Source organism: Podarcis liolepis (assembly GCF_965112155.1).
Source record: "Podarcis liolepis genome assembly, chromosome: 5".
Classification (NCBI taxonomy): Eukaryota; Metazoa; Chordata; class Lepidosauria; order Squamata; family Lacertidae; genus Podarcis; species Podarcis liolepis.
Genome location: NC_139556.1, coordinates 73,323,567 through 73,351,118, shown reverse-complemented (window position 1 = coordinate 73,351,118; position 27,552 = coordinate 73,323,567). Strand labels below are relative to the sequence as shown.

The window sequence follows — 27,552 nt, the reverse complement described above, 5'->3', positions numbered from 1 at the left end:
TAAGATGGCTCCCCGGCCTGGCTTTGCATTGCAAAGTTTGCAGCAGCACGTGCAACAAAATGGGGTCCAGCATTCAAAAACCCCCTCAACTTGCATTAACTAGCCACACACAAGGCATGCATGCTCCATCCCCCCCATTCGTTCTTAGACTTCTTATTGGGTGAGCAATACAGCCAAGCAACACAGTTGGAGCCTCCCTCCTCCCTGGCCGGCAGGGAGGGAGGGAGAGGAGCTGCTTCCTTTGAAATTTAAGGGACACCATTTAAGGAACATTTAAGGGACATCCATCAATAAGGGACAGCAGCGGGACATGGCGCTGGAATAAGGGACTGTCCCGTCAAATAAGAAACACTTGACAGCTATGTTACTATATATACCAGCTGTGGCTGCTTCTGGGCCTGCGAAGTTGCGAGATGGTATGAATCACACAGGGGGGAAATACGCCCGCCGGGACAACAAGCCCTTTCGGCGGTGCCTCTACTCTACGTTTTATGGCAGTCTCACGATGGGAGGTTGGGCGCGGCTGCTGCTGCCATTACGGCACCACCCTCTCCCGCGGGTTGGGTGGGGGGAGGAGTGACGTCGTCGTCCGTCGGCGCGCCTACTCCAGACATTACGGAAGATGTCTGCGCGCTGAAAAGCCTTTTTCCCGGAGTCGCCGCTACACCCGCCACTACGGGCCGCGCTCCCCTGGCCGGTCCGGGCTTTGCGAGATGGCGGCCGAGATCCACTCGCGGCCTCAGAGCAGCCGGCCCGCCCTGCTGAGCAAGATCGAGGGGCACCAGGACGCCGTCAGCGCCGCGCTCATCATCCCCAAGGAGGACGGCATCATCACCGCCAGCGAGGACAGGTGAGAGGGGGACGCCCCGGAGACCCCTTCCCCGCAGCGGGCGGCGGGCGGCGCTTCTCCCGGGCGAGGGTCGCCCGAGCCCCGGGCGCGGGAGGAAGGTCCCTCCGCTGCCTCTCTCCTCCGCACCCACCCCCGGGCCCCGCAGCCTGTTTCTTCCTTTGCAGAGACCCGCCTCTTTCCTCCCCCTTTATAAGGGCGAAGCGCAGCTTCTGAGCATGAGAATTTCTTTTTCTTTTGAGGGGCAGCAAGAATTGGGAGTGGGTGGCTCTTATTTTGTCGCCCCCCCTTTTTTTGCTCTGAAATCTCGGGGTACAGAATTGTTATTGTGGGGCGGAGAGGAAAGGAGGAGGGACACGCCCCCTGCCCTCTTGCTTGGTTTTTTTGGGGGGCTGGTCTTCCTCTGGTGGTGGTGTTCACAGGCAACCACTCACCCACCTCAAACTGGAATAAAATCTGCAACAAAATGTAAGAGCATTTCTTTAAAGAAGGAAGAAAAAGTTTTGTACACTGTAGGATCCTGTGCAAACGCCTACGCGAAGGAGGGTGGTGCCTTTTTCCTTTTAAAAGGGATACACACACAAATATAAATATATATCTCAACACTCATATCCACATGCAGGGCCCTGGATGACAATGCTTCTCCACTCTCTCCTTCCTCCGCAGACACAACCAAAAATCCCCAGGGGGTGGTAGCCATGTTAGCCTGCCACAGCAAACATGTGAGTTTGTGGTGGGATGGGAAGCCTTGTGAGACTTAACAGATTTGTTTCCTTGGTGGACTAGACCAGAGCTTGCTTTGTCGGATGCAGGGAGAGCTGCATTCTTGGGCAGCGGCCGCACAGGTGGGTTTGCAAGTGGGCACCGACCTGAGATGGCTAAACAACGGACACCCCCCCCAGACTGTGAAATACAAGGGGAAGTGTTGGGGGGTCGTTTTATATCTTGCTGCGCTGCAGAGAGCCCCTAGGACACATGCAAACTTGCAGGAAATCTCTCTCTCTCTGTCCTCCCCTTCCCCAAGATCGCCAGGACTGGGGAGTGGTTTTGGTGCTACTTACCCAGTTTAGATTTCTGGTGTTGAGAGTTTGAGACATAAGAATGTAAGAGAAGCCTGCTGGATCAGGTGATCTAGTCCAGCATCCTGTTCTCACAGTGGCCAACCAGATCTCTCTGGGAAGCTTGCAGGACACCCACACAATAACACTGACCCGTGGGGGAAAGGGAATCAAATAGGGTGATCAGGTATTAACCTTGCTTGTCAGGTATTAATAACCAAAAGCTGTCTCCGGTCGTACATCTGTTCAGCCAGAAAATCTTCCTTTTTTGTTGCGTAGAAGCCACAGCCGAACTGGATAAAAGGAGTAGTGTCAGGCCTTGGGTTATGGCAGGCTTTCATCACACATACATCCACCCCAACGTCTCTGTTTAAGTGAGGGGTGACCTCAGCAGCGACGCTGTACAGTGGGGATAAAAAGAGGCCTGCATACGCATGAAGGCACATTTTTGTTGTTGGCTGCATTACACATTTCATGGGTGAGTTCTGATGTTTTCATAGAATCATAGAACTGGATGGGACCCTAGTCCAACCTCCTGCGGTGCTCTAACCAACTGAGCTGCCCACGACTCCCATCTTCAAATGTAGGTTGTGTGATGAAGTCCTGGTGAATCCAGTCTCTAATGATACCCAAGGAGAGCCCTTAACCAGTCACCCCAGGATTGTTTGGAGAGAAGCAAGTGAGAATTGGGGGTAGACTGGTGACCTTCCCCCAATGCAGATAGAGAGAGAAACAGGCAGGCCAATTTGCTCATTCTATTTGTAGAACTGCCAGAAAACCTTCAGCTTCGGGTAGGAAGGGCAACTTTGAGCTCCCCTGAGACAAAGCTGAGTTCTGTGCAACTTTAATGCTTGCATAACCTTATCTGATGATGGATTGTATTTCTGAGTTATTCAGAGAAAAAAATAGAAAGGCTTTTCTGTCCACCCTCCCCATATTTCACATTATCCCTACATCAAAACACCCCCTGCCCTGTGTGCGCATGCACATGTGTTGGGTGTGTGTGTGTGTGGAGAGAGAAATGGTTGAATACTGGCACACTGCCTTGAAGCAGAAATAGCCCATCCCATTTACTCAGTCTGGGGAAGCGCCTGACTGTACAGAAATACTTTCTTCCTTCTGCTCTCCCCTCACAAAGACAAAGAGCACTCATACTCCAGCACAAATACTTTTTCACATTGGTTTGGTTGCTTTAAAAAAACCCATTTTTGTGTCTCCTTAGCCCCTGCAGTCCTTCTTTGCCCTACTCTGGCCTGTGAATTTGTTCCTTGAAAGCTTCTCTGACCGCTCTTTATATTGCACCTTTGATTTGCATGGCTGAGTTACTGAGCCAAGTGCTTTATAGCCAAAGTTTAGATTATCTGCTTTGATTTTGCATGCTGCTTTGCACTAACAACATAATTTGCACACGTTCTTCAAGTTGTGTATTGCCAGCTGCCAACCAGCAGGTAACATCGATGTTCAAATTGCCTTTGTCTTCGTTGTGATGGAGCAGAATTTATAGGGGAATATACATGTTAGTCTTTTAAGCAGATGGTGCACAAGAGAGTGCGTAGAGAAAACTGCCCCACAAAGCTGTGCTTAAGCAATCTAGATAATAATCGGTTTCATCAGACCAAAGGGTTAATTGGTGCTAGTTCCGAAAGCCCTTGGGGATTACAGCATCTGTTGCACAGGATTACATTTAAGCTAAGAGAAGAATGCATGTTTCCTCAAAGTGGATGAACAATGTGGCTCAGCAATACCAGACGAAGCATTTTGATTCTTGGCTTGTTATTCCAAGCAGTGCTTGAAGTGTGCAGAGGGGAGGTCGCTCTTGTTGTTACTCACATGGCTGGACATTCATCAGCAGACTTCCTAGCACCCAGTAGTGCCATGCACCTTGGGGCTTTGGCCACGCGTGTCATCTCATGTCATCTGAGAACTGGGATGGGGGTAGTGGCCAGGTGTGAGCGGTCAGCTGGCAAATCCACCATTCCAGTTGCACCTCAGCAACAAACCTGTTCAGTCTCTATTCTCTGATTGTGTATATTTGTTGCCATTTTTGTTGTCAAATGCTCAGACTCTTTTTTCTTAATGCTGTTTCGATGCATTGCGTTATTGTGCTCATTCAACAACAATACCTATACACTGCAATGCATTAAAAATATCATGATTAGGATTTCTCAAAAAATGTTGTCATGGATGAAGCTGGGATGGGGGGCAGAAGTCTGTTACCTTCACTGTTATCACCGGAATTGTTTAAACATAGTGTGTATTCACAAAGCACCCAAATGACTGTTCAATTCCACTTCCTTCAATTATTTCATCCTGAAATCAGTCTCTCCATATTTCATCCATCTTCTCTCAATCTACTTCTCACTACACACCTTTTCTCTTGAGCTTTTATTTATTTTGCAGCACTCACCCTTGCCAGTTATGAGAATGGCAAGTTTAGGGCTTTCTAACTTAACATTCTTCCGAGTCAAGTATAAAAGCTTGGTGAGCTCTGTAGCTGAGTCAGGATTTAAACACGTTCCCCATATCCATTCGCTGCCCTGAAGGTCAGGGATGGGGAACTTCAGGCCTGTCGTGAATGGGGCCCTGAATGGGGCTCTCCAGTCCTCTCTATCTGGGAGCCAGTGTGGTGTAGCAGTTAAGAGTGGTGGACTTGTAATCTGGTGAACCGGGTTCACTTCCCCTCTCCTCCACATGCAGCTGCTGGGTGACCTTGGGCTAGTCTTTGAAGTCTCTCAGCCCCACTCACCTCACAGAGTGTTTGTTGTGGGGGAGGAAGGGAAAGGAGAATGTTAGCTGCTTTGAGACTCCTTCAGGTAGTGATAAAGCGGGATATCAAATCCAAACTCTTCTTCTCTTCTTCTTCTTCTATCTGGCCCATGGGACTTCTCCCAGTCATGCCCCCTCCTAAGCCACACTCTTCACCAGCCCTGCTTCGCCACCACCTTTGAATGTTCTTGTCTGGCTAGAACGTGCCCTTAAACTCTGATAATGCCTTTTGCTTCCCTGGGTGGAAAATGGAGAGGAATGTGTGAGTGTGATGAAGCTAGTCCACTGTACAAAGGTACAATTCACACTTCATTGCTTTGACCACTTTGTCTCTGGCCTGCCCACCACTGGCATGTGATACCCTCTTCCAGTTGCCCAAGTGGGAATATGAAAAATGTCCCGCACGCCTCCCCCAAGTGCTGGACCATGTTAGTTTTCTGCTATATGATACACTTCAAAGGTAACAGGGTTACGATGGAGGTAACGTCCCTGTTTCTGGTCTAACCTCTAATCTGAGCCTAGGGATACATTTGAGACCACAAGTAGGCCACAATAAAAGGACTGCATGTATTTTTGTGGCCCTAATTCTCTGTACTAGTTATACTGTATATCTTAGAACCAGCATGAAAATGAGCAAGTCATACTGAAAAGCCAAAGATTATATAAGTATTATATAGCTGTGGTGTTATGGCTCATAAAAAGTCAGCTGATAGGCCACTGATATAGTACGGCAGAGGAAGCACAAGGAAATAGCCAGGATTAAAATAAATGACTCCTTTTAATACTGGTGTGTCTGGTAGACATAAATTAAAATACATACTTGCCTGAAAGCACTTGAAATATTATTTTCCACGTTTCACTGCAAAATGATTCTTTTTTCTTTCCCTAAATTCACAGGACAATTAGAGTATGGCTGAAGAGGGACAGTGGTCAGTACTGGCCCAGCATTTACCACACAATGTCATGTAAGTAAGTACAGACACTGCTTTGTTGATATCACTGGCTGAGTGTGTCTCTTGTGCAAATCTAGGAAGAGATCTAGGAAGTTGGTGTATGTTATGTCCTGCTGTTTTGGGTACTACTGTTAATGTTTTGCACAGTGGAACCTTGTGTTACGGACGGGATCTGTTCCGGAGACCCGTCTGGTAACATGGAACTGACACAAGCTGAAGCGCCACATCTGTGCACACGCGCAGCGCGATTTGGCGCTTCTGCGCAAGCGGCGAAACCCAGAAGTAACCCGTTCTGGTACTTCCAGGTTGCTGCAGGACGCAGCACAAAAACACGTAACCTGAAGCGGACGCAACATGAGGTATGACTGTACAGTGGTTTCAGTGTGTGATGTTAAATCTTTTTCTTTCTAATTATTACTGCTACATTGCATTTTGTCATGTTGCAGACCGCTCTGTGAGAAAAAGGGTAGAACAATAATAGTATTTATCACTATAGTAGTAGCATGAAAGTAGCAGTAGATGGCTGTTATTGTCAATCAGGATGAAGGCATTTGTTTTAATTCCTTGATCCTTTTGTGGCTCCTGTCTGTGCTCTTTCTGACTCCTTTAAAGGCTTTTGCTGGTGCTTCCTCAGTAGGCTTGTTTTAGCAGCCTGCCTGTTGATCCACAAGATCGTCTTGTGACCCATGTAGGAACTTTACAGCTGGAGGAAACTGACAAATGCAAGAACATCATTCATGCTCTGTGAAGTTGCATGAGATTAAGTTTTCTGCTTCTGGGAAGTTCAGTTACTTATCTAGCTCTACCTATCTAGTATATTTTGCAAATCGGTTTTAACTTTGCTAATAGAATGACTTGCTTTGTTTAACCATTTTTGTTGTTGCTTAAATAAGCTTCTACTCAACTCAAAAGAGAAGAGAGGAAAGAGAAGAATGCCGCTGTTGTTTTCCCCCACCAAGCTGATAATTGAAACCAGAGCCTCATTTTAGCTGGGTCATCTTAACATTAAGTCAAACCTAACAAAGGCTTTTGCTTTTAAATATGATTGCCAACTGTAGAGGAAAAACAGCTTGGCTTTCTCTTTTGTCTCTAACAGCAGTTTCATCCATTAAAAAAATCAGCAGATACTTTTCATAATATGCAGAAAAGCACAATCACTAATGTTTTCAAATTAAACTGCTGTTTAAGCTTAAGAGCATTAAGGCAGTGCTCTCTAAGAATCCTGATGGCGAGATACTAAGGCTGCAATCTTATATACTCTTTCCTTCTGAATAGACATGCCTAGGGCTGTGCTTTTGAAACAGAGGGTGTTCTGTGGAAATTCCTCTGGTTTTCCTTGGAAGAAACATGGATGAATAAGAATTTCACTGCAAAACAATGCCTAATGTTGATAATGCTTCGACTGGCAAAAATATTCGATTTAGATTAATTCCTATGTAAAAATTATTTTGTAAATATGTATTTCTTTGGGCAGCTCCCTGTTCCACCATGGCTTATCATCATGACAGCAGGCGGATATTTGTGGGTCAAGATAACGGAGCCATTATGGTCAGTATCTCATTTGTATTCAATACGCTTTTTAAGTATTGAGTGCTAGAGTCCTGTCTAGTCAAGTTGCATGGGATCAATTCCAATCTGTTACGTCCGAGGATGACCTGGGTCATCGTACAGCCCAGACATTGAGGTTCAGCGCTGAGGGCCCTCTGGCGGTTCCCTCACTGTGAGAAGCGAAGTTACAGGGAACTAGGCAGAGGGCCTTCTCGGTAGTGGAACCCGCCCTGTGGAAAACCCTCGCATCTGATGTCAAGGAAATAAACAAATATATGACTTTTAGAATACATCTGAAGGCAACCCTGTATCGGGAAATTTTTTGTGCCTAATGTTTTACAATTTTTTACGTATTTTTACGTATTGTAAGCTTCCCAGAGTGGCTGGATATTATTTATACGCAGTGGGATATAAGTAATAAAGTTGTTGTTAGTTGTTGTTATATTATATTACTATTATTATTATTATTAATAATAATAATAAATTAAACCCATGCTAAAAATGAGCCTTGCAGTCTTGAATGCATGCAGCAGAATACTGTTCCTGCTGAGCTCTCTCCCCCCCCAAATATATTAAATATATACTGTATTTTTTGCTCTATGGCTCACTTTTTCCCTCCTAAAAAGTGAGGGGAAATGTGTGTGCATCTTATGGAGCGAATGCAGGCTGCGCAGCTATCCCAGAAGCCAGAACAGCAAGAGGGATTGCTGCTTTCACTGTGCAGTGATCCCTCTTGCTGTTCTGGCTTCTGAGATTCAGAATATTTTTTTTCTTGTTTTCCTCCGCCAAAAACTAGGTGCGTCTTGTGGTCTAGTGCGTCTTAAATAGAGCGAAAAATACGGTATATACTGGGAACAGTTGCTCATGGGCTTTCCTTTCCCAAGACTCCTAAAGGAGCAGATTATGGAGCTCCCAATTGTACGGATAGAAATTCAGGCTGATTTTCATGGCCTCCAGTTGTGCTTGTTTTCAGTCCACCTAAAGCTGCGAGGGGAAGCGGTAGTGTTAAGCCATCAGGACCAAACAGTGACTGATTTAGGTGGTGCAGAGGCTGGTTCAGTTGGTACAGCTGCCAGACTGCTGTGAACACAGGGGTCTCTGTGTTTCCTTAAGATCCTTTCTGGTCTCCCAAGTAGAGCTGACCTACATCTTTAGAAAAGCACCTGGAAGGCCCAGGACTTGAGATAACCAGGCTAGAGGTGAGAGAATTGTATTCTCAAGCAGCCTTGTGTCAGAAACACCCTTCTAGGGAACACACTGAGCAGGAGAAAAGTTTCCAGCTTGCTGTTCCTAAGGGGTAGGTATCTTCTGTATAGATTCTTTTTAAAAAATATGCAGTGGAGCCTTCCAATGAGCACTTCCCTCGCTTACATTCTGAAATTGTACAGGCCCAGAAGATTGTACCACACATGTAATTTGTAGATTGGCATTTTGCTGTGTTCCATTCACTTGGGTATAGATGCATGTCCTCTTGGATGTTTTCCACATTTGTTGGCTATTTGAGTTATTAATATTCTGTTGGGAGCAGCCCAGAGTGGCTGGGGAAACCCAGTCAGATGGGCAGGGTGTGTGTGTGTGTGTGTGTCTGTGTATTATTATTATTATTATTATTATTATTATTATTATTATTATTATCTTATTTAAAATAGGGAAAATGTAGCAGTTTGTATGGGACCATATCCCTTATTATTATTTACTGTTTTCTTAGTGCTGTACAGCACTTCTTACGTTATCCCTGAGATCATTCTTCAAAATCCTAGTGAAGCTGAATGGATGGCAGTTGAAGACCACCTAAACATTCCTCCATATGAAAGCACAGCTTAAATAGATGGAAATCCCTTGCAGCTTTTCTTATTGTGTCACCTGAGCCTGCCTGATCTTGAGAGAAGATTGTGCCTCTTTCTCTTAATAACAGCTTGGTTGCTTGGTTTCAGGAGTTTCATATCTCAGAAGACTTCAATAAGATGAACTTTGTCAAGACTTACCCAGGTAATGAATCAGCAAAGTGTGCATTATCTTTTCCCCCAGAGGTGGGAAATTTTAGATCATTGGCTTGTAATGTATGACCTGTCTTAACTTGCATCAGATTATTATTGTCCCTGTTTTGAGACACAACTGATTATCTACCTATGTGAGCCGAAATCATACATTCCGTAACTTAAGTATCAAAAACAAAATAGAAAATGGTAAAATATATTTTAATGATGGGTAACCATTAGGTTTCAGAAAGGTTGGATTCTATTTTGTTTTCGATACTATGCAATAATCAGGGCAGGTTAGTTGTGACTAATTTCAGGCCCTTTGAACAGAAAATCATGAAAGCACGATTAACTTGGTGTGGGGCTAAGTAGTGGTAATTGCCAATTTAACTTCTGTCCATTCCTGGCTTTTCCTTCCATTTTATGGGTTCTGAGGCCACTTGTGGGATGGGCTTGACCTAACATTCTTTAAGCAACCTACCATTCTTTAAGCAACTGTTCTCTGCTGCTCTGTAGATGATTCTGAGCTCAGACACCTATCGCACAACATTTACATGGTGGGGCGATACAGTTTGGCTACAAACAATGACCAGGCTTTTGACTTCAACTGATCTCCCAGCTCCTCTCTTCAGTTCCAGCTAAATCTGTTGCAGCTTTGCCAGGGATCAACGGATCAGGAAGAAAGTCTGCATGGGACAGTGTAGGGAAGACATCTGGGTGCACATTATGCCCCATTCTGGGGAGCATGTGCACAGGGAAGAGACGGGGGAACATTTGACGGCTCCATTTGAAAGCAGCCTTTCTTGACTGCAAGGCCATCCCCATCGAAACAGACCTATCTTATGATGTGTCACTCTTTCTACAGATGCGAATGTTGGCTTTGAGAGAGACCTTGTGTTAAAATGACAACAAAAGAGTCTTTATGTCACGGCAGATGACGCTTGTCTATTCCAATATAATGCTTTTCTCTATTCCAACTAATTTCACAGTGGTTCGCCCCCAATGCTCCCTCCTTCGATCACCTGATCTGATTCACTGTTTAATCTCATTTGCAATCACATATGTGCTTCACCTAAGCTGTTGTTTTGCCATAATGGAGACTGACCTTCATATATCCATGTGAAGGATGTGACTCACCGCAAGAAGCCTTTAAATAAATGAACTCCTGGCAAATTGGGGGGGGGGGGCAGAAAATGCACACTGTTGTTCAAACAATCATAGCAAAGTCAATGCCTTCCCAAGAAACTTAAATTTGTTTTCCAGGAAGGCCAGCCATCTTTGGAGTCTTCCATGTGTACTTCAGAGCAAAGTTTGCATTCAACAGTTTTGTGCCTTGACTTTTGCTTCTCTCTCTCCTTCCACCATAAATGCCTCAGGAGGCCCACAAATTAAATGGGAGCCTGGCTGCAAGTTATTTTCCTCCCTATCTTTTGTTGATAATACTGGCTGCATTGCTATGGGTTAAGTCACTGGTATTATGTCTGTCAGCATTTTTTTTTCCTCCTGAAAAAGCATGGGGTGCCACAGTAGGTTCTGGGACTGCAGACAAACCTTACGTTCCTCTTCTCGCCCCCTTTCCCTGACGGCCATCGTATAAGATGGAAACAAGGCTTAAATGTATGGATTGAATGAGTCACCTGTAGAGCAATGCATCCTGCAAAAATATTCTCTTCTTTTGTGTCTCTGCAGCTCATCAGAACAGAGTATCTGCGGTCATCTTCTGCTTGGAAGCCGAGTGGGTTATCAGCACCGGCCACGATAAATGTGTCAGCTGGATGTGTACCAGAAGTGGAAACATGCTGGGACGACATTATTTCACCTCCTGGGCTTCTTGCCTACAGTATCTTTCAGAGTAATTGTATCATAGCAGAAGTGGGAGTTTCTGAAGGTTTATTTAAAGTGTGCCCAAAGCTAAGTCGCTCTACTGCACAATTCTATATTCATTTTGAATAGCCTCTGCCAAAAGAGTGGAAGTGTTTTAAGTGACTCTTTCTGCTGTTAGATTTCATTAGTGTAAGAGCTTTTAAAGAGTCTACTGTAGCTAACAGGTGGATGAAGTACTAGTCACTGTTGCTGTATGTAATATTTCTTTGGCAATTCAGCAGTCTCAGGCTAGGCGCCACATGTGCTTCAGAAATCCTCTTCAAGTGTTCTGCAAACACATGATGGGTGGGGGTGCTTGAGGACCAGCATGCAATAATAATAATAATAATAATAATAATAATAATAATAATAATAATAAATATATTTATACCCCGCCCATCTGGCTGGGTTTCCCCAGCTACTCTGGGTGACTCCCAACAAAATGTTAAAAACACAATATGCTACCCCTGCTCTGATCGCCATCTGTTAGTTGAAGGGCGAATGCATTCCTGAGTTCATTGAGGCTCACCGTGCATTTTAGAACCCTTGTTTTCTAGGATTCTAAAAATGTGCAGGGAGCCTCCATGAGTACAGGATTGCAGAACCACTTTGCTTTCATATGTAATGCCTGAAGGAGGCTACAAGCTGCTGGCAGTGCTAGGTGCTGTCTTCATTCAGTGTTAGGAGTGACAATCTGTAATCCGTAAGGTGTTCTCTTTATATCCAAAGGGTCACTTTGGTGTTGACGCTCACAGACCATAGAATGAAAAAGCAGGGTGTGCACACTTAGGCATTGGCTGGGAGGTTTAAAAAATTATTTCACACCAGTTTATTGTATTAAGTGGGTGGACAAGTAGGGAATATCTGTCAATCATTCTGCCCAGTCACCTTTCTCACCCCTCCAGCCTATTGCTGAAGACACAACCCTTTCTGGTGGAACAGAGTGTTATAGCACACAGTTCTGCTATTTAGTATATTTTAGAACTATGTATTCATCTAGGCATAGCATGTTGGGAAGGACATCAAAGACGTGCCGCGATCATTGCTAATCCAAAATCGGCAGCCCTCTCTAACCCTTTTCTTCTTTTCCCTGCTGGTCATTGGAAGCTGTAGCCAGGGCCCAAACCCCCTCACATTCCACAAACACGGTGAAATGTTTTTTCTGTCCCTTGTAACCCAATTTAGGCCTAAATAATAGCTTGTCATCCCTAACCCTTGCACTACCTCTGTGATGCTCTTAGTCACGATTTCATCTCTCTCACCTGTAAAAGACAAGAGTGTGATTTGCTTTTAGGTGAAAGCGACAAAGAACCTTGTGGCACTTTAAAAACTACATTTTTTAAAAAAATGATTGGATTTTATATCAATTTTTTATGGCATAAGATTTCCTGGGCTGCATTCTTCCCCAGGCTGCATCTGTATCACAGTTGTTTTAAATGTGTTTTTTTATTGTTTTATTGCTTGTTGTTTGCCGCCCTGGGCTCTTTTGGGAAGAAGGATGGGATATAAGTTTAATAATAATACAGTTCACTTCATTGAATGTCAGCTGTCTACTCCACAAAAACTGGATGACATGATAATGTTAGCCTTCAAGGTGCTACAAGACTCTTAGTTCTGTTTACTGACAGCTACTCCCCTGGGAGTTTCCTTTAGGTGTTGAGTTAGTCTATGAGAGAGCTGTGATTTTAACCCAGGTCATATAGGTTCACTCTGTCCAGTAAATCATTCTGACTCTGAACCTTACTGAGACTCTAGCATGGTTTTCCCAGAAAGCATCATCTTTATCTTTTGGGGGAGAGAGAAAGTAAAGCCTTCCTTTTCCTCAGCAGGGTTTTTCTTCTCCTTATTGTCACACGCTGTTTGCTGGAGTCATTAATAGCAGGACAGATTATTATTTCACTACCCTTGTCAAGAGCTTCTGAAATATAGCAGCTAATGAGCCAGTTAGAGACAGTTAAGCAAACATGAAACGTTGCAGCATGGGCAGTCAAGAGTATTGTCTACTCCATAAAAGCAAACACTGACAATATTACACAAGTAATGGAATAATGCTGGTAATGAGGCTGGCCAACAGGCTGGCTCAGTGCATACACTGCCAGTCTTCATTTGTGGCAACCGCTCCCCCTCACGCAACTACCCCCTTTTCGATATGTGGTTTGCGAGCCAAGTCTTCAGAGTGTGAAGTAGCACACAGTGCAGCGTGCTGGCCTTGGTTTTGTTTCGGATCTGCCCAATTCAGAAGGAGGCAGCAGTCAAGCGCAGCTCTTCTGTTCCTGCTCAGGAGTGACCCCCGTGCCACAGCTTGGATTTCCGTGCTTGTAGACCTTGCCGTAATTTTATACGTACAGTGGTACCTCGGGTTACATACGCTTCAGGTTACATACTCCACTAAGCCAGAAATAGTGCTTCAGGTTAAGAACCTTGCTTCAGGATAAGAACAGAAATCTTGCTTCGGCTGCAGCAGGAGGCCCCATTAGCTAAAGTGGTGCTTCAGGTTAAGAACAGTGTCAGGTTAAGAACGGACCTCCAGAACGAATTAAGTACTTAACCCGAGGTACCACTGTAGAAAGATAGATGGGAACTAGAAGGGAAGAGGAGAAATGTCTCCACTTCCATTAAATTTGGACCAGGCACAGCCAGTGCTGTTTTTCTAGGGGGGCGGGTAGTGCCAGAGCTCACTTTGAACTTCTCCTCTTAGAATGGCAGTGGTGCCTACCTGAGAGGTGCCAGAGCTGAGCTCCAGCTGGCAGGACAAAAGGCCCGGGCACGACAGTTTTGGAATCGGACTTGCTTTAAGATTGCGATAAAGCTCTTAAGTCCGGGAGGAGGGACCTGAGATTCCTGCATTGCAGGAAGTTGCACTAGCCTGCTGCATAAAGGTCTAATTGTTTGTCTGCTTGCTTTTCCCTCTGGCCTTACCTGCCACTGGCAGGTGGCCCCCAGAAGGAATTGTGACCCTACAGGTGACAAGTTTACCCACTCCTGCTCTAAGCAGTCCAGCACATCCTTGCTTGTATCTTGGAATAAACATAATGGGTTCAGGCACCGCTCAGAGCCCCCCAGGTGGCAAGGTCTCCCTTTCCACAGGAGAGAACTGTGAGTGATTCCTCCTCAGCCTCGTGCTGGTTAGATTCTTATTATGCCTGTTGTGGACACACCTGCTCTCTCCTCCTCCACCAACTTGCTCGCATCACGAAGTCCCTTAAGTCTTTTTACTGACACCGTCCTGCTGTTCCGTCACCTGGGAGACGGATCTAGCACTCCTCACACCTTCTGGTGTCATGCTTGTTTTTCTTACCCAGCTAGTCCAGCTGCCGATCGCATGGTCAGCGGTTCGAATCCCCGCGGCGGGGTGCGCTCCCGCTGCTCGGTCCCAGCGCCTGCCAACCTAGCAGTTCGAAAGCACCCCCGGGTGCAAGTAGATAAATAGGGACCGCTTACTAGCGGGAAAGTAAACAGCGTTTCCATGTGTGCTGTGCTGGCTTGCCAGAGCAGCTTTGTCATGCTGGTCACGTGACCCGGAAGTGTCTGCGGACAGTGCTGGCTCCCGGCCTCTAGAGTGAGATGAGCGCACAACCCTAGAGTCTGTCAAGGGGCAGGGGTACCTTTACCTTTTAGTCCAGCTGCATCTTGGCAGTAGAGCGTTTCCCGTGTTTAACTCATACCCCAGAATGATCAGACTAATTACCCCTCTTAAGTTTTAGAACCTTGGGTGACAGCGACATGGCTTTTAAAATGGTTGCGGAGGTCAAGAGCCTCGTTTGCTTGAACTAAAAGCAGCATCTAGTAAGAGCTCTTCTAGTTTAGTGAGAGCCAGTGTGGTGTAGTGGTTAAGAGCGGTAGACTCGTAATCTGGTGAACCGGGTTCGATTCCCCGCTCCTCCACATGCAGCTGCTGGGTGACCTTGGGCTAGTCACACTTCTTTGAAGTCTCTCAGCCCCACTCACCTCACAAAGTGTTTGTTATGAGGGAGGAAGGGAAAGGAGATTGTTAGCTGCTTTGAGACTCCTTAGGGCAGTGATAAAGCGGGATATCAAATCCAAACTCCTCTTCTTCTAGTTTAGGCACACCTTCAACTTTGGTTTTTATAGCACTTTGGGACAAATTAGACTCCTTTTTACAACCATCATTTTACGCTCTGCCTCTGTGCTGCTTGAGCAGTTGACGCATGAAAGCTACTCCTTGACTCGGCTGCACTAAGATACGACTTTGAAACCCAGCATGCCTTTGTCGGAGACTATTCTGGGCAGATCACGCTCCTGAAACTTGAACAGAGCACGTGCTCGGTTATCACAACTCTCAAGGGTCATGAAGGTAAATATGTATGTATGTATGTATGTATGTATATCTTTTTCTAATTGTTTTTCCTCCTGAAATGAAATTAATTATAAATATATGTAACTAGACCTTCCCTGAATTCTTAGGGTGAGTGGCACTAAGTGCCCTCCCTGCTAACCTATGAAGTGTTCTGAACAGGAATGTGGTTTCCAGCAATTGTGCTGCTTTCTCAAATGACTGGGCATTAGGCGGTATTGAGTCTATGGCCAAGAGGGGTGTCGGAGAGGATGACCTGTCACATTTGTAAGCAGACTCAAACCAACTTCTCTTTACCTTCAAAACTTTCTTCCTAATGTCTCAACAAATGAAACTGATTTGTAAAAATGTTACATGGGGAGGGGGGAATGAGAGAGAGACATTGCACACACTTTTGTAAATCAAGAAAATATTTAATAATAATAATAATAATAAACTTAGGGTGTAGTAAAGAGTTTTAGGCACCAGATGGCAGGCTTTCAAGGGTTGAGCCTCTGGCAGCTCATAGAAAGCAATAGATATAATGTACTGTCCCTGCTGTGTGACCGACACACATTTGCATTAAGTGAGAATGGGAACTGGGGATTATTGCTTCTTTTGTTAGTTTTCCTGCCTTCTTCCGTTGCGGAATCCACGGTGGTGCACACATGGTTCTCAGGTGGCCTCCCATCCATGCTCTCACCGGACTCAGGCCTGCTCAGCTTCAGCAACCTTGTATGCCTTCCAGTGGCGTAGCATGGGGGGTGCAGGGGGGGCCGGCCGCACCGGGCGCAACATCTGGGGGTTAGGGTTAGGGGGCGCAAATCCACAGGTTAGGGGGCGCAAATCCACAGGTTAGGGGGCACAAATCCACGGGTTAGGGGGCGCAAATTACTTGCCTTGCCCCGGGTGCTGACAACCCACGCTACGCCACTGATGCCTTCAGATCTGACTGACACATGAGGACTCATTGAGGACTTGAACTGTCTATCATAGAGACCATCAAGAACATTGTTTCCCCCACCCAGCCTAGTCCCTCTCATTAACCCCCCCCTCCGGCCAGTCTTGTCATGGCCATGTGCAGTGACACATGGCTCGCTGTGACAAGTATCTCTCCCCACCCTGGTAAGCTGCTATCCATCTCCTCAGCCTGTTGCTGCGGGTGAAGGTAGTGGGTGGGAACCGACAGGTTGGAATGCAAATTCGGACTTTGGCTCCTAGTTTCAAAAGTTGAGACAACCCTCCCCAAAGGTCTATTCCTGCACCCTGCCTTGGCACTACAGGGGTCAGAGTGGCTTATTTATAGTTCACATCTACATCCAGACACTGCCAAACGTCTTAGCGTCAACCCTAAGACACCACATGTGCCTTCAGACCATTATCTGAAGCAGAGGTCTGTGTGTGTGGTTGGTTATCTCTTATTGTGTGCTAACAGTGATGTATGGCCCTGCCAGAGCAGATAATTAGTTGCACAGCTACACACACTGAGAAAAATGAGGACCAACACTGATTAACTTATTCAGCTGTGCTCCAGTGAAAATTGCCCGTTTCTATGTACCTTTATAGTAGACTGTGAATGCCAGACAATAAGAATTATGTGGAAATGGTCAATACTGGGGCTCTGCTATACAAACAAGGACAGCGGGGCAAACTCTAATCACAGCTGGCTCAGATAAACAGGCCTGATAAAGATGCTGACCACTGAGAGTCAATTTCAGAGGTCATTTGTATGAAGCAAGCTTGAAAAACTCTACTTTGTTTGAAGGCATAATTTGGTAACCCGAGCGTGGACTTGCAGAGGACGTGATTTCTGGAAAACATTTTGGGGTCCCGTGAAATATTTCTATAGTCTCTCATTGTCTTCATTGCTTGTCATGAAGACTTTCTCACGTGGCTGGCTTATGCTGAACTTTTAAACCTGAGTTTAGGTGTGCTTGTCTGCTGTGCTGTTCAAGTCTGCTGCTTTGTGATTTATTACATGGTTTATGAAGCCAGGAATGTTTGTCTGAACTAGGCAAATGTATCCCTTTGTAAAAGGGAAGATTTATACCTACTCTTTGGAAGTGCAGTATTATATTCCAGGCCTGCCACTCCCATTTACCTGAAGTCTGAAGGATCTGCAAGCTAATGCACTTATTCCTTCTCCTCCCTAACCTAGGAAGCATTGCCTCCCTGTGGTGGGATCCGATTCAGCGGCTACTCTTCTCTGGAGCATCTGATAACAGCATAATCATGTGGGATATTGGAGGAAGGAGAGGTCGGACGCTTCTGCTTCAAGGCCATCAGTATGCTAACATTTTATTTTCCCAGCTCTTACTGCTGCTGGTTCAGTCCTTGGTTGTGTTAACATAGGGATGAGGAATACTACATTGCCCTTTCTTTGAGCACCATCTGTGCTATGCATTTAAAGCAGCATGAGACCACTTTAAATAATCCTGGCTTTCCCCCAAAGAATCCTGGGAGCCGTAGTTTGTTAAGCATGCTAAGCACTGTTAGCAGACCCCCCTACTCCCCTCACAGAGCTATAGTTCCCAGAGTGGTTTAACCAATCAGTCCTCCTTCCCAGGGAACTCTGGGAATTGTAGTTCTGTGACTACATACAAAACTGTTGAAAAGCACTGTATACCAAAATTTTGCAGGGTTGGGGGACAGTATCTGGTATTTGAAATTAATAGATGAAATTAACAAAAGGTGTAAAAATTTACTTCTCTGGTCAGATCAGCTGTCCCTTTGTTTACAAATGAAGCAGTAATATAACCAGGAAGGAGAGCATGAGAACGTCTGTGGTGATAATGGGGGTTTCACTGTAACTTCCATTAGTAGCATTGTGCACACCCCTTCATCCAAAAACAACAAAACTTACGGCCATGTGACTCGTGTGGCATCAAGGAAAGCTTCCTGTCAGCATGAATCTTTAAGAAGCCTAAGATGGAAATAAAATTTCAAGAGACGGAAACCGTTTCAACTGCACCCTGCAGAAACATGGCTAAGGTTCTGTATCAGTTTTAAATACTGAAATGGAGAATGCTTTTTGTTTATTTATTGTACAGTGACAAAGTTCAGGCCCTTTGCTACCTCCAGCTCACACGACAACTGGTTTCTTGTTCAGCTGATGGAGGGATCACAGTCTGGAATATGGATATTAGCCGAGAAGAGGTAGGAATTGTCACCAGGCCCAAAGGCTTTATCCCATTTTCCTTGAGCGCAGATAAGAAGCTAAGGTCCCATAGCCATGATGCTCTAGTTCTGCTCAGATTTCTGCGTTCTCTTCACAGGCCTCCTGCTTATAGGCAGTTAGCTAGGGGAAAGTATTATTTATTTATTTATTTATTTATTTATTTATTTCTACATACATACATACCCCGCCCATCTGGCTGGGTTTCCCCTGCCACTCTGGGCGGTTCCAAACAGAATATTAAAAACATGATAAAACATCAAATATTAAAAACTTCCCTAAACAGGGCTGCCTTCAGATGTCTTCTAAAAGTCAGATAGTTGCTTATTTCCTTGATATCTGATGGGAGGGTGTTCCACAGGGCGGGCGCCACTACCGAGAAGGCCCTCTGCCTGGTTCCCTGTAACCTCCCTTCTCACAGTGAGGAAACCGCCAGAAGGCCCTCAGAGCTGTACCTCAGGCTGAACAATGGGGGTGGAGACGCTCCATCAGGTATACTGGGCAGAGGCCGTTTAGGGCTTTAATGGTCAGCACCAACACTTTGAATTGTGCTCAGAAACGTACTGGGAGCCAATGTAGGTCTTTCGGGATTGGTGTTATATGGTCTCAGCTGCCACTCCCAGTCACCAGTCTAGCTGCTGCATTCAACATCACAGTAATATGATCGTTCAGTAGGTGTAAGCATTTCTGCCTGCCAGATGAAACCAATCTCCCCTCTTCTTCTGCACCCCGGTATGGGGGTTTCCCAACTCTGGAGCAGATTAGGGGGAGGAGAAACCCCATTGCTCTAGCAGGAGTTTGTGCTGGCATCCACTATGACACTGCATTAGTTGAATCCAGCCATAAGCAGATTCTACTTTTGGGCATGTTGCATTTTATTTATAGTCATTCTTGCAGGCCTCAGTCACCTACTGAGGAATCTTGGTTAAAGGGATGTTGATACTTAAGGAATGGCCAGACTTGGCTTGTTTTCAGATAGTTCTTCAAAAAAGCAAACAAATAGGGGAAGGGGGGACCTTTGTTGTCACATTTTCAAGTTTTTTTCAGCAGCTACAAAGGCTAAAACCTTCTTAAACTCAAGGTCAGGTAGTGACAAGCCCACAGGGTGTGCCAAGGTAGCTTTCAGGCAATAAGTGCAACTTGAATTGCTCAGTTTCTAATAGTGTATGGAAGACTTGCATTTAGCTGGACCTCTGGTGTCTGCCTATAGGGAAGCAGGTGGGGGGAAATCTGGTCCTTCCATGGGTTTCTGAGCCGCCCCAATATGGAGTGAGGACAGGAATAGAAGCTGATTCATATACAGAAGAGAGGTCCAGGCAACAGCTCAGTTAATTGCTTTAAGTGGCATCTACAGTCCTCAGAAATGAGGACAGGACATGTTTAACGTCAGGTTATGAGTGAAAAACGGAAGGCATGATTATTTGACTGTGGAATGCTTCAGTTTTTCCAATTATGCGGTACTCCTCTTAATCATCCAGACACTGAAAACTGGGGAGCTTCGAAGCCTGCAGCAGGCTAATAATTCAGATGTGGCAAAGGGAGGCTTCCTCATTAGCGTGGTGGAAATGGAAAATGCCACAGCTAAGGGCAAAGTGGGGGAGGCACACAAAGATCTGGGAGACAAGGCCCCATTTCATTAATTCCTCATGGACGCAGCTTGACACTAAATTGGACTAATTACATCTGGAGGGTGGCGGTTTTTACGAGGCAGGCTTGCGTTTTGGGGACTTTTCACAGCTCCTCTCAGTTGAAGATCTTAATCGCATTTCTAGCTTTGTTGCTAGCGCAAAGCAATAAATAAACAAAGGTTAATAAATAAACATCCTTAATTCCAGAGACATTTACGGGATTTGGGGGAAGCGGGTTTCTCTCCTTTTGCAACAACATGTTTAAACGTTTTCCGTTGCCTCTTCTGCTCCCAGGCCCCTCAGTGGTTGGAAAGCGATTCCTGTCAGAAATGCGAGCAGCCTTTCTTCTGGAACATAAAGCAGATGTGGGACACAAAGACTCTGGGGCTGAGGCAGGTGAGTCAGTCCTCCCGCCTGCTAAGTATTTTGGTGCCGGCCATGTATGGTGTTGGCAGGAAGGATTAATGTTTAGTGCTGTACTTGGATCGGGCCTAATTTCAGCACTAGGAGTGCCCCATGTCCATTCAATCTAATTGAAATGAGAACGGACTAGTCCTGTGGTGGACAGCATATCTGTGCAAAGGCAGGAGGTGATAACTCTTCCGAAAACCAGCTGCTGGAATCTGCAGGAGGGGAGACTGCTCTTGGGCTCAGGTTCGTCTTGTGGGGCTTCCTATGAGCATCTGGTCAGCCACTGAGAGAACAGGACGCTGGACTAGATGGGCCATTGACCTGCCGCTGCAAGACTCGTCTTGAGTTCTTAAAATGCAGTCTTTGCCTTACAAAGTCCTAAATAGTCTGGACCAGTGTTTTAAGGACCATTTTCTTCCATATCAACTTGCCTGTCAAGCTCTCAGTCTGAGGTTTTTCCCCCTGAGTTGCTCACTGTTTGGAGGCTAGTGGGCTGGGAACTAGAGAGGGAGTCTGTGGTGAATCTCCCCTCCCCAACACCACAGTTGGCTGCAGCTAATAATTGGAAGCGCTGTGGTAATTTGCCCTTTTTTATTTTACTTGGTTTGATAATTTTCCATCTTTCTTGTTCCTCCATTTCAATTCTCTCACCCAGCATCACTGTAGGAAATGTGGCAAGGCAGTGTGTGGGAAATGCAGCACAAAACGCTCCAGCTATCCAGTGATGGGCTTTGAATTCCAGGTTCGGGTCTGTGACGCCTGTTTTGATTCAATCAAAGACGAAGAGTGAGTATGCTTAGAAAACACCCCTTTGTTTTCAGTGATTTTTTTTTAAATTAACCGAAGGACATTGTATACAACACAAACCAAACCAAAGAAAATCCCAAAAGGGAAAGGGGGGGAGTATACACTAATTATGAGCCAGATTATGTAAAGCTCTACTCAAATATTCATTGCTTTGCTTTCCTAGCTGTCAGCTGAGGCTTAGAAAAATAGAGAGCGAGAGCTTCAATATAGCGGGTGGTGCTGTGGTCTAAACCACTGAGCTTGCTGATCAGAAGGTTGGCGGTTTGAATTCCCACAACAGGGTGAGCTCCTGCTGCTCTCTTCCAGCTCCTGCCAACCTAGCAGTTTGAAAGCACGCTAGTGAAAATAGATATGTAAATAGGTACTACTGCGACTGGAAGGTAAACGCCATTTCCATGCGCTCTGGTTTCTGTCACGGTGTTCCATTGCACCAGAAGCAGTTTAGTCATGCTGGCCCAGTGCCCCGGAAAGCTGTCTGTGGACAAATGCCGTCTCCCTCGGTCTGAAAGCGAGTTGAGCGCTGCAACCCCAGAGTCGCCTTTGACTGGACTTCACCGTCATGGGGTCCTTTACCTTTTTAGCTATATTCCATAATTTATTCATTATCAAACCTATGTTAGATATTTTAAATGTAGATATGACTTCTAACACCAGTGATCTTTCATTGTAGTAGTTGTAGTTTGCTTCCAAATATTCCACAAACGTTGCAGGTTATCAAACAAATCCTCTATGGCTAGCTAAAGTGCAGCTTTCAGCTTTTAATTTGAAATTCAGTGAACCTTACAAGGCTGTTTTATCCTTTATCCTGAAGTAGGAACCTCATCAAAATAAAGAGCAGGGGAGTCCGGCACCTACCTGATTTTTCCTCCCCGCTTTCCTTTTTCCTGCATTTAGTTCTTTCCAGCTTCGGCTAGCAGTTTCAAATGCTGGAACTGAAGGCACTTTCCTCCCCAACCTCCACCATCCCAACCTTGTTTTGTAAACAGAAATCCCTACTTGCTCCTGTTTGTTAGCATTGGCAAGATGGTCATCTTCCTGTCTCCCCACCCCTCTTGAATAGGAGCTGTTAATCATAGTAAAACTTAAAAACATCCCTGAGTGAGTCATTTATCTTATTATCACCTGCGTCACTTGCTAGAGCAGGAAAGGCCTGTTGCTATAATTATCCTGCTGTGTGGATTTATTGAAGTCTAGTTATACATTGGAAGTCATTCCCCCCACCCCAAAGGTTCACAAAGCAAATCAGAGCTGATACCCCATCAGTTCATGCAAATTCCTATCGACCACCACTTACTGATGTTCTGGAAGTATCCTTTGTAAGATATCAGACCAACCAAATAACCTTTTTTGACCTCACTGAGCTCATGGCACCACAGTTGCCCTCCCCAACCTGTTGAGTTGTCCAAAATATTTGGAGGGCTAAAGGTTGAGGACGGATGTGCTACAGCATTTGCACCAGTCCATGCCAAACAGCAAAGAGACTTGAACCAGTCGTTTAAAAAAAAAAGGAAGAAGCATGTGGGTTACAATTACTGATCTTCTCATTGTACAGAGGCTTTCACAGATCAGCAGTGGAGTCAAAGGTCTGTAGATTTCATTCTTGAATATTTCGAGCTTAATGAACTGGCCAGTTCTCCAAATGTCATTCAGATGCTGAGGCTGATCCTGAACTTGACACATTAACTTTTCAGAAATCTCATTTCCCTGAAGTGTCTTTCTGTCTTGAAGCAATTTCCTGTGCCTGGTTTGAGAGACGTCTAGCAAGTGGCCCTTATTTAAACTCATTTTTCTCCCCTCTTCAAGCCGCACTTCTCTGGCAACTTTTCATGAAGGAAAACATAACATTTCCCATATGTCCATGGACATCTCAAGGGGACTAATGGTGACATGTGGAAGCGATCGTGTAGTGAAGGTATGATTCTCTCTCCCCCTTCCCCATCTGCCTTGGCCAAGACCTGCAAGTAGCTTACACAGTTTCCAAAAGGTAGTAGATATGAAAATATTCAAAGGGAAAACCCCAAATAAACAGCCGAACCTCAAGGTCAACCAAATGTTTTGGATAGACTTAATAGTGTTGTTCTGCAGAGATACAGGAAGCAGGGTGTTTTGGTTTACTAAAACTGTTGAGCCATTCTGCCTTTGATGGGTAGCACAAAGTTATCTAGTTGCTTTTCAGGAAATACAGTTGTATCTTGGATCTCAAACGCCTTGGCTCCTGAACAAATTGGTTCCTGAATGATTGAAACCTGGACGTGACTGTTCCAGTTTTCAAACGTTCTTTTGGAAGCCGGATGTCCGACGGGGCTTCCAATGCTTCCCATTGGCTGTAGGAGCTTCCTGCAGCCAATCAGAAGCTGTGCTTTGGTTTCTGAATGTTTTGGAAGTCGAACGGACTTCTGGAACAGATTCCGTTTGACTTCCAAGGTACAACTGTACCTCCTTTAGCTCCACACCTTTGATCTGAGGTTGTTATTGCCCTGGCTGCCTTTGAACCATTTTTGTAGGCTTCAGGAGTGTCCCACAGCCAATCGGAAGCCGCTTTGGACGGTCAGCTTCCAAAAAATGTTTGCAAATGGGAACAGTCACTTCCAGGTTTGTGACGTTCGGGAGCCGATTTGTTCGACAACTAAGGTGTTCGACTACCAAAGTACGACTGTAGAGTTAAATAACCAACTAGCTTATGCAAAATAGAAGTCTCATTGTTCTTACATTCTATTCATGTGTTGCCTGCCGAATCCCCCCCCCCCCATTTTGGTCACCTTTATCTGACAGAAAGGTGGGATAAATCATTGGTCTGAAACTGCTGGGTCTTACGAAGGGTCTCAACAGCAGCCCTGCCACCAGTCATGTTGTTGGCATTCATCTGTCTCGGGAGACAATGGAGGAGCCAGCTTTCGGGGGTGAAGTCAAACCATTGGAGAGACTGAAACCACTGAACTGCTTGGGTTTGCCGATCAGAAGGTCAGCAGTTCGAATCTCCACAATGGAGTTAGCTCCCGTTGCTCAGTCCCAGCTCCTGCCAACCTATCAGTTTGAAAACACGCCAAAAAAAGTGCAAATAGATAAATAGGTACCACTCCGGCGGGAAGGTAAACATAGCTGTCAACTTTTCCCTTTTCTTGCGAGGAATTCTATTCGGAATAAGGGAATTCCCCTTTAAAAAAGGGAAACTTGACAGCTATGAAGGTAAATGGTGTTTCTGTGCGCTGCTCTGGTTTCGGTGCTCTGTTGCGCCAGAAGCGGCTTAGTCATGCTGGCCACATGACCCGTAAAAACTGTCAATACGTGTTTGAACTGCAGGCGGCTCTTGAGTTTGAACATGTTGGGTCTGCTGCCATATGTCACACAGAGTCTTACTTTGCTTCTGCATCTTCTTCTTCAGATATGGGACATGACACCAGTAGTGGGCTGTGGCCTTGCGACCGGCTTCGCTTCCCGCTGACCTGGGCCTGCCGAGTTAACGTACCCGAAGCACCAAATGGATAACACTCCCTTCTGTGATTCTTGCCACCAAAATGCCGGCTGCTTGACTCTGTGAACTCTGCTTTTCCCAAGATGGACAGCCTTTTTGTGTGTTTGTGTGTGAGAGAGAGTGGAGCAGAATTCTTCTGTAATGCTTACCAGGAACAGCGGAGCCTGCCCAGCTACAAGTTCACAGCCTATGGAATGAACGCAGAAAAAGGCTTTAAGTGCAAAAAAACCAACCACAACTCCTTGCCTAGAGAGACCACTCCTCATTCGATTTACTTGTAGTCTTCAATGTGTGCTTTTTCTCTGCTGAAATAATACTGTACAGTGGCAAAGGGTCAAAATGAGTGTAGTGACAACAGAGTGTGCAAATAGTTGTAACTTATTCTCCGTCCTTGTAAACCATCCGTGTAGGCTAGTTTTATCTTATGAACAGCCGCTGTGAAGGCTGCCTCGCAAACATAAGAATATATACCTTTTGACGGAAAGAAGAAAGCACCTCTTCACCTCCAAGCAGCATTGCAATAAGGGTGAGGAAATGGGTAAGATTTTTTGGGTGGAGAATTTTCTATGAATTCTGTTTATTCTTTCAAAGTTGTTCAGACTGAGAATTACGTCAGGTTGTCTTGAGAATTTTTGTATCTGGCCAAAATCATGACTTTCCCCCCCTGTAACACTAAAAGCAAGTTGACGTGTCTTGTCGTATGCCTTATATGTAAATATGTGCTACAATAGAGGCCGCGTGAACTCAACAACCTGCGCACTTTCAGTGAACTAGTTGTTGTGTTCTTTCCGCTCCCTAGATGATGGCGCTTCCTGCAATCCCCCCCCCCTTAAAAAGTCATAATAATGGAGAAGTGTGTGTCACTTTGATCTTTCTTCAGCCAGTGCTGAGCATGCTTTTAAAAACATTTCAGCAATAACTAATTTTGTTGGGGTGGGGCGCATAGATAAGAGCTCCTGCGGTTAAAAATGGATGGGATGAGTAGCAGCGGAAAGTTGTGAGATTAAAGATGCCCGCAAACTTTGAGAATGAAACTGATTTGTCACGTTGCGCTGCAGCAGTATAAGGAGAAGGGAATGATCCTTTGTAACCTGAACATCATTTCAAGTCACCTCTCTGTTCATTTGCTTCATTGGCACTGTTGAGCTTAAATTTTTGGAGTAAATGTAGCTTTGTGAAATCGGGCCGGTGCGATCGCTAGCATTAATGGGATAAAATCATTGCCTAAAAGCCTGTGTAAGGTCCACAGTAAAGGTTAGTTCATGCAGGCTAATAGATCTGAACTGCTCGTTTTCCCTCCGATCAGGTAGCAATATCTCTTGTCTCAAGGTATAGTATCTCTAGGGGTATTTTCTGGAAATGTTGTACTAAAGCGGGGGGGGGGGGGAGAGCTATTTGGTGTTTGCCATGAAAAACTTTCATAAGGCCAGTGTTAATTGTATACTGTTTTATAAGTGTGTAAATCGCTAAAGAATCAAGTCTTTTAAGTGTTTTGTGTTAGGGAGATGCATATGAGGAAGGGCAGTATAATATTCTGAGGTGAAATGTTGTGTTTGCTGACGATCACACTAGGACTTAGATCAATGCTCTGTGCTGCAGTTACGTGCAAGATTTGAGTTACTTCATTAGAATGAAAACTCAGAAAAAAAAGATGCAGGTGATCATTTTAGGGTCAAGGTGCGGGGAGGAAAAACATGAAGGCAGCAATTTCGCCTGCCTGCTAACATAAAGTTTGAAGAGTAGCACAATCTTTATAATAGTTTTCTCTCTTGAGTTAATGCGTTCTTAAAGCCTGGGAAGAAGATGGCCCCACTGAACCAGTAAACTTGTACTACTCATTGCCTTATTGGACTGCATGAAAAGTGGAACTACACTTGTATGGATTAAACCAGAGTCAGTTCACCTCAGTGCCCAGAGGAAAAGTTTTCTTTATCTGGAAATGCACATCTTGTGTTTTGAAAACTACCCGACTTGAAAGCATTTGTTATATCTCTACCCCACCTCCCCTCAAAAAGTTGCCTTAGAACGTATTTTCCCTTTTCCCATCTTGGAAACCTGGGATAACTGGCAGCAAGGGGGGCACCCATTGTTTCAGCATCGATAGTTGACCCTACAGAGTAAATTCTCCGACTTGATTGGCTACCTTTTCGGTTATTAGCACATAGACCACAGAATAAGAATTTCCACCTCTTGGCAACTGCACTTAGACTCTTCTGTGAGTATTTTGCCAAAGGATGCTGAATTTGCTCCGTGACTGAATAATTTTTATTTTATACTATATTTTGGTAATTTGGAGAATTTGACATTAAGGTGTTGTCTAGATCCGTGGAGAGATTTTGTTGGGAAAACACAAGTTTGTTTGCATAATTCAAAACACGGGAGTTCTCCAAAGTCGTCAAATCCTTCCCTGAAAACTTAGATTGTGTGTTTGTATAGAAAACAGTTTTGGGGTGAGCAGAAGGACAAACACAATGCTGTGCAATGTAACAATAATGGTCCCGGTAATTTTAAATGTGCAATTACTTTGACTTGATTTGACACACTTACCTAGCCCCCCCCCCCATTAAAGCCTTTCTTTATGTGGGAGCAACAAGTACTAATGTATCTTTTGTCCGATAGCTGTGTTCTGTGAAATACTGTATCCTTTGTTATCTGAGACTCTGTTATGGCTGTTCTTCGTTCCCCCTCCTGTCTTTTGGAAGAAAAAAAACTTTGAATATTGTACAATTAAAAAAAAAGAATATTTCCTGA

General features: G+C 45.0%; 1 protein-coding gene across 2 annotated transcripts; it reads left to right on the top strand.

Moving 5' to 3' along the window:
* The first annotated feature begins 586 nt into the window (after window positions 1-586).
* Window positions 587-27,552, top strand: WDFY1 (WD repeat and FYVE domain containing 1). 2 transcript variants are annotated; one of them, XM_083506535.1, is made up of 12 exons: window positions 587-850; window positions 5,569-5,636; window positions 7,099-7,172; window positions 9,107-9,161; window positions 10,841-10,991; window positions 15,217-15,329; window positions 17,467-17,593; window positions 18,359-18,464; window positions 20,406-20,507; window positions 21,178-21,308; window positions 23,133-23,241; window positions 24,712-27,552. In XM_083506535.1, the coding sequence occupies exons 1-12, from the start codon at window positions 714-716 to the stop codon at window positions 24,769-24,771; spliced, it is 1,233 nt and encodes a 410-aa protein (XP_083362661.1). In that variant the 5' UTR covers window positions 587-713; the 3' UTR covers window positions 24,772-27,552. The 2 variants fall into 2 exon arrangements, with proteins under 2 accessions (XP_083362661.1, XP_083362662.1); XM_083506536.1 differs by having other exon boundaries at window positions 609-850; window positions 5,569-5,640.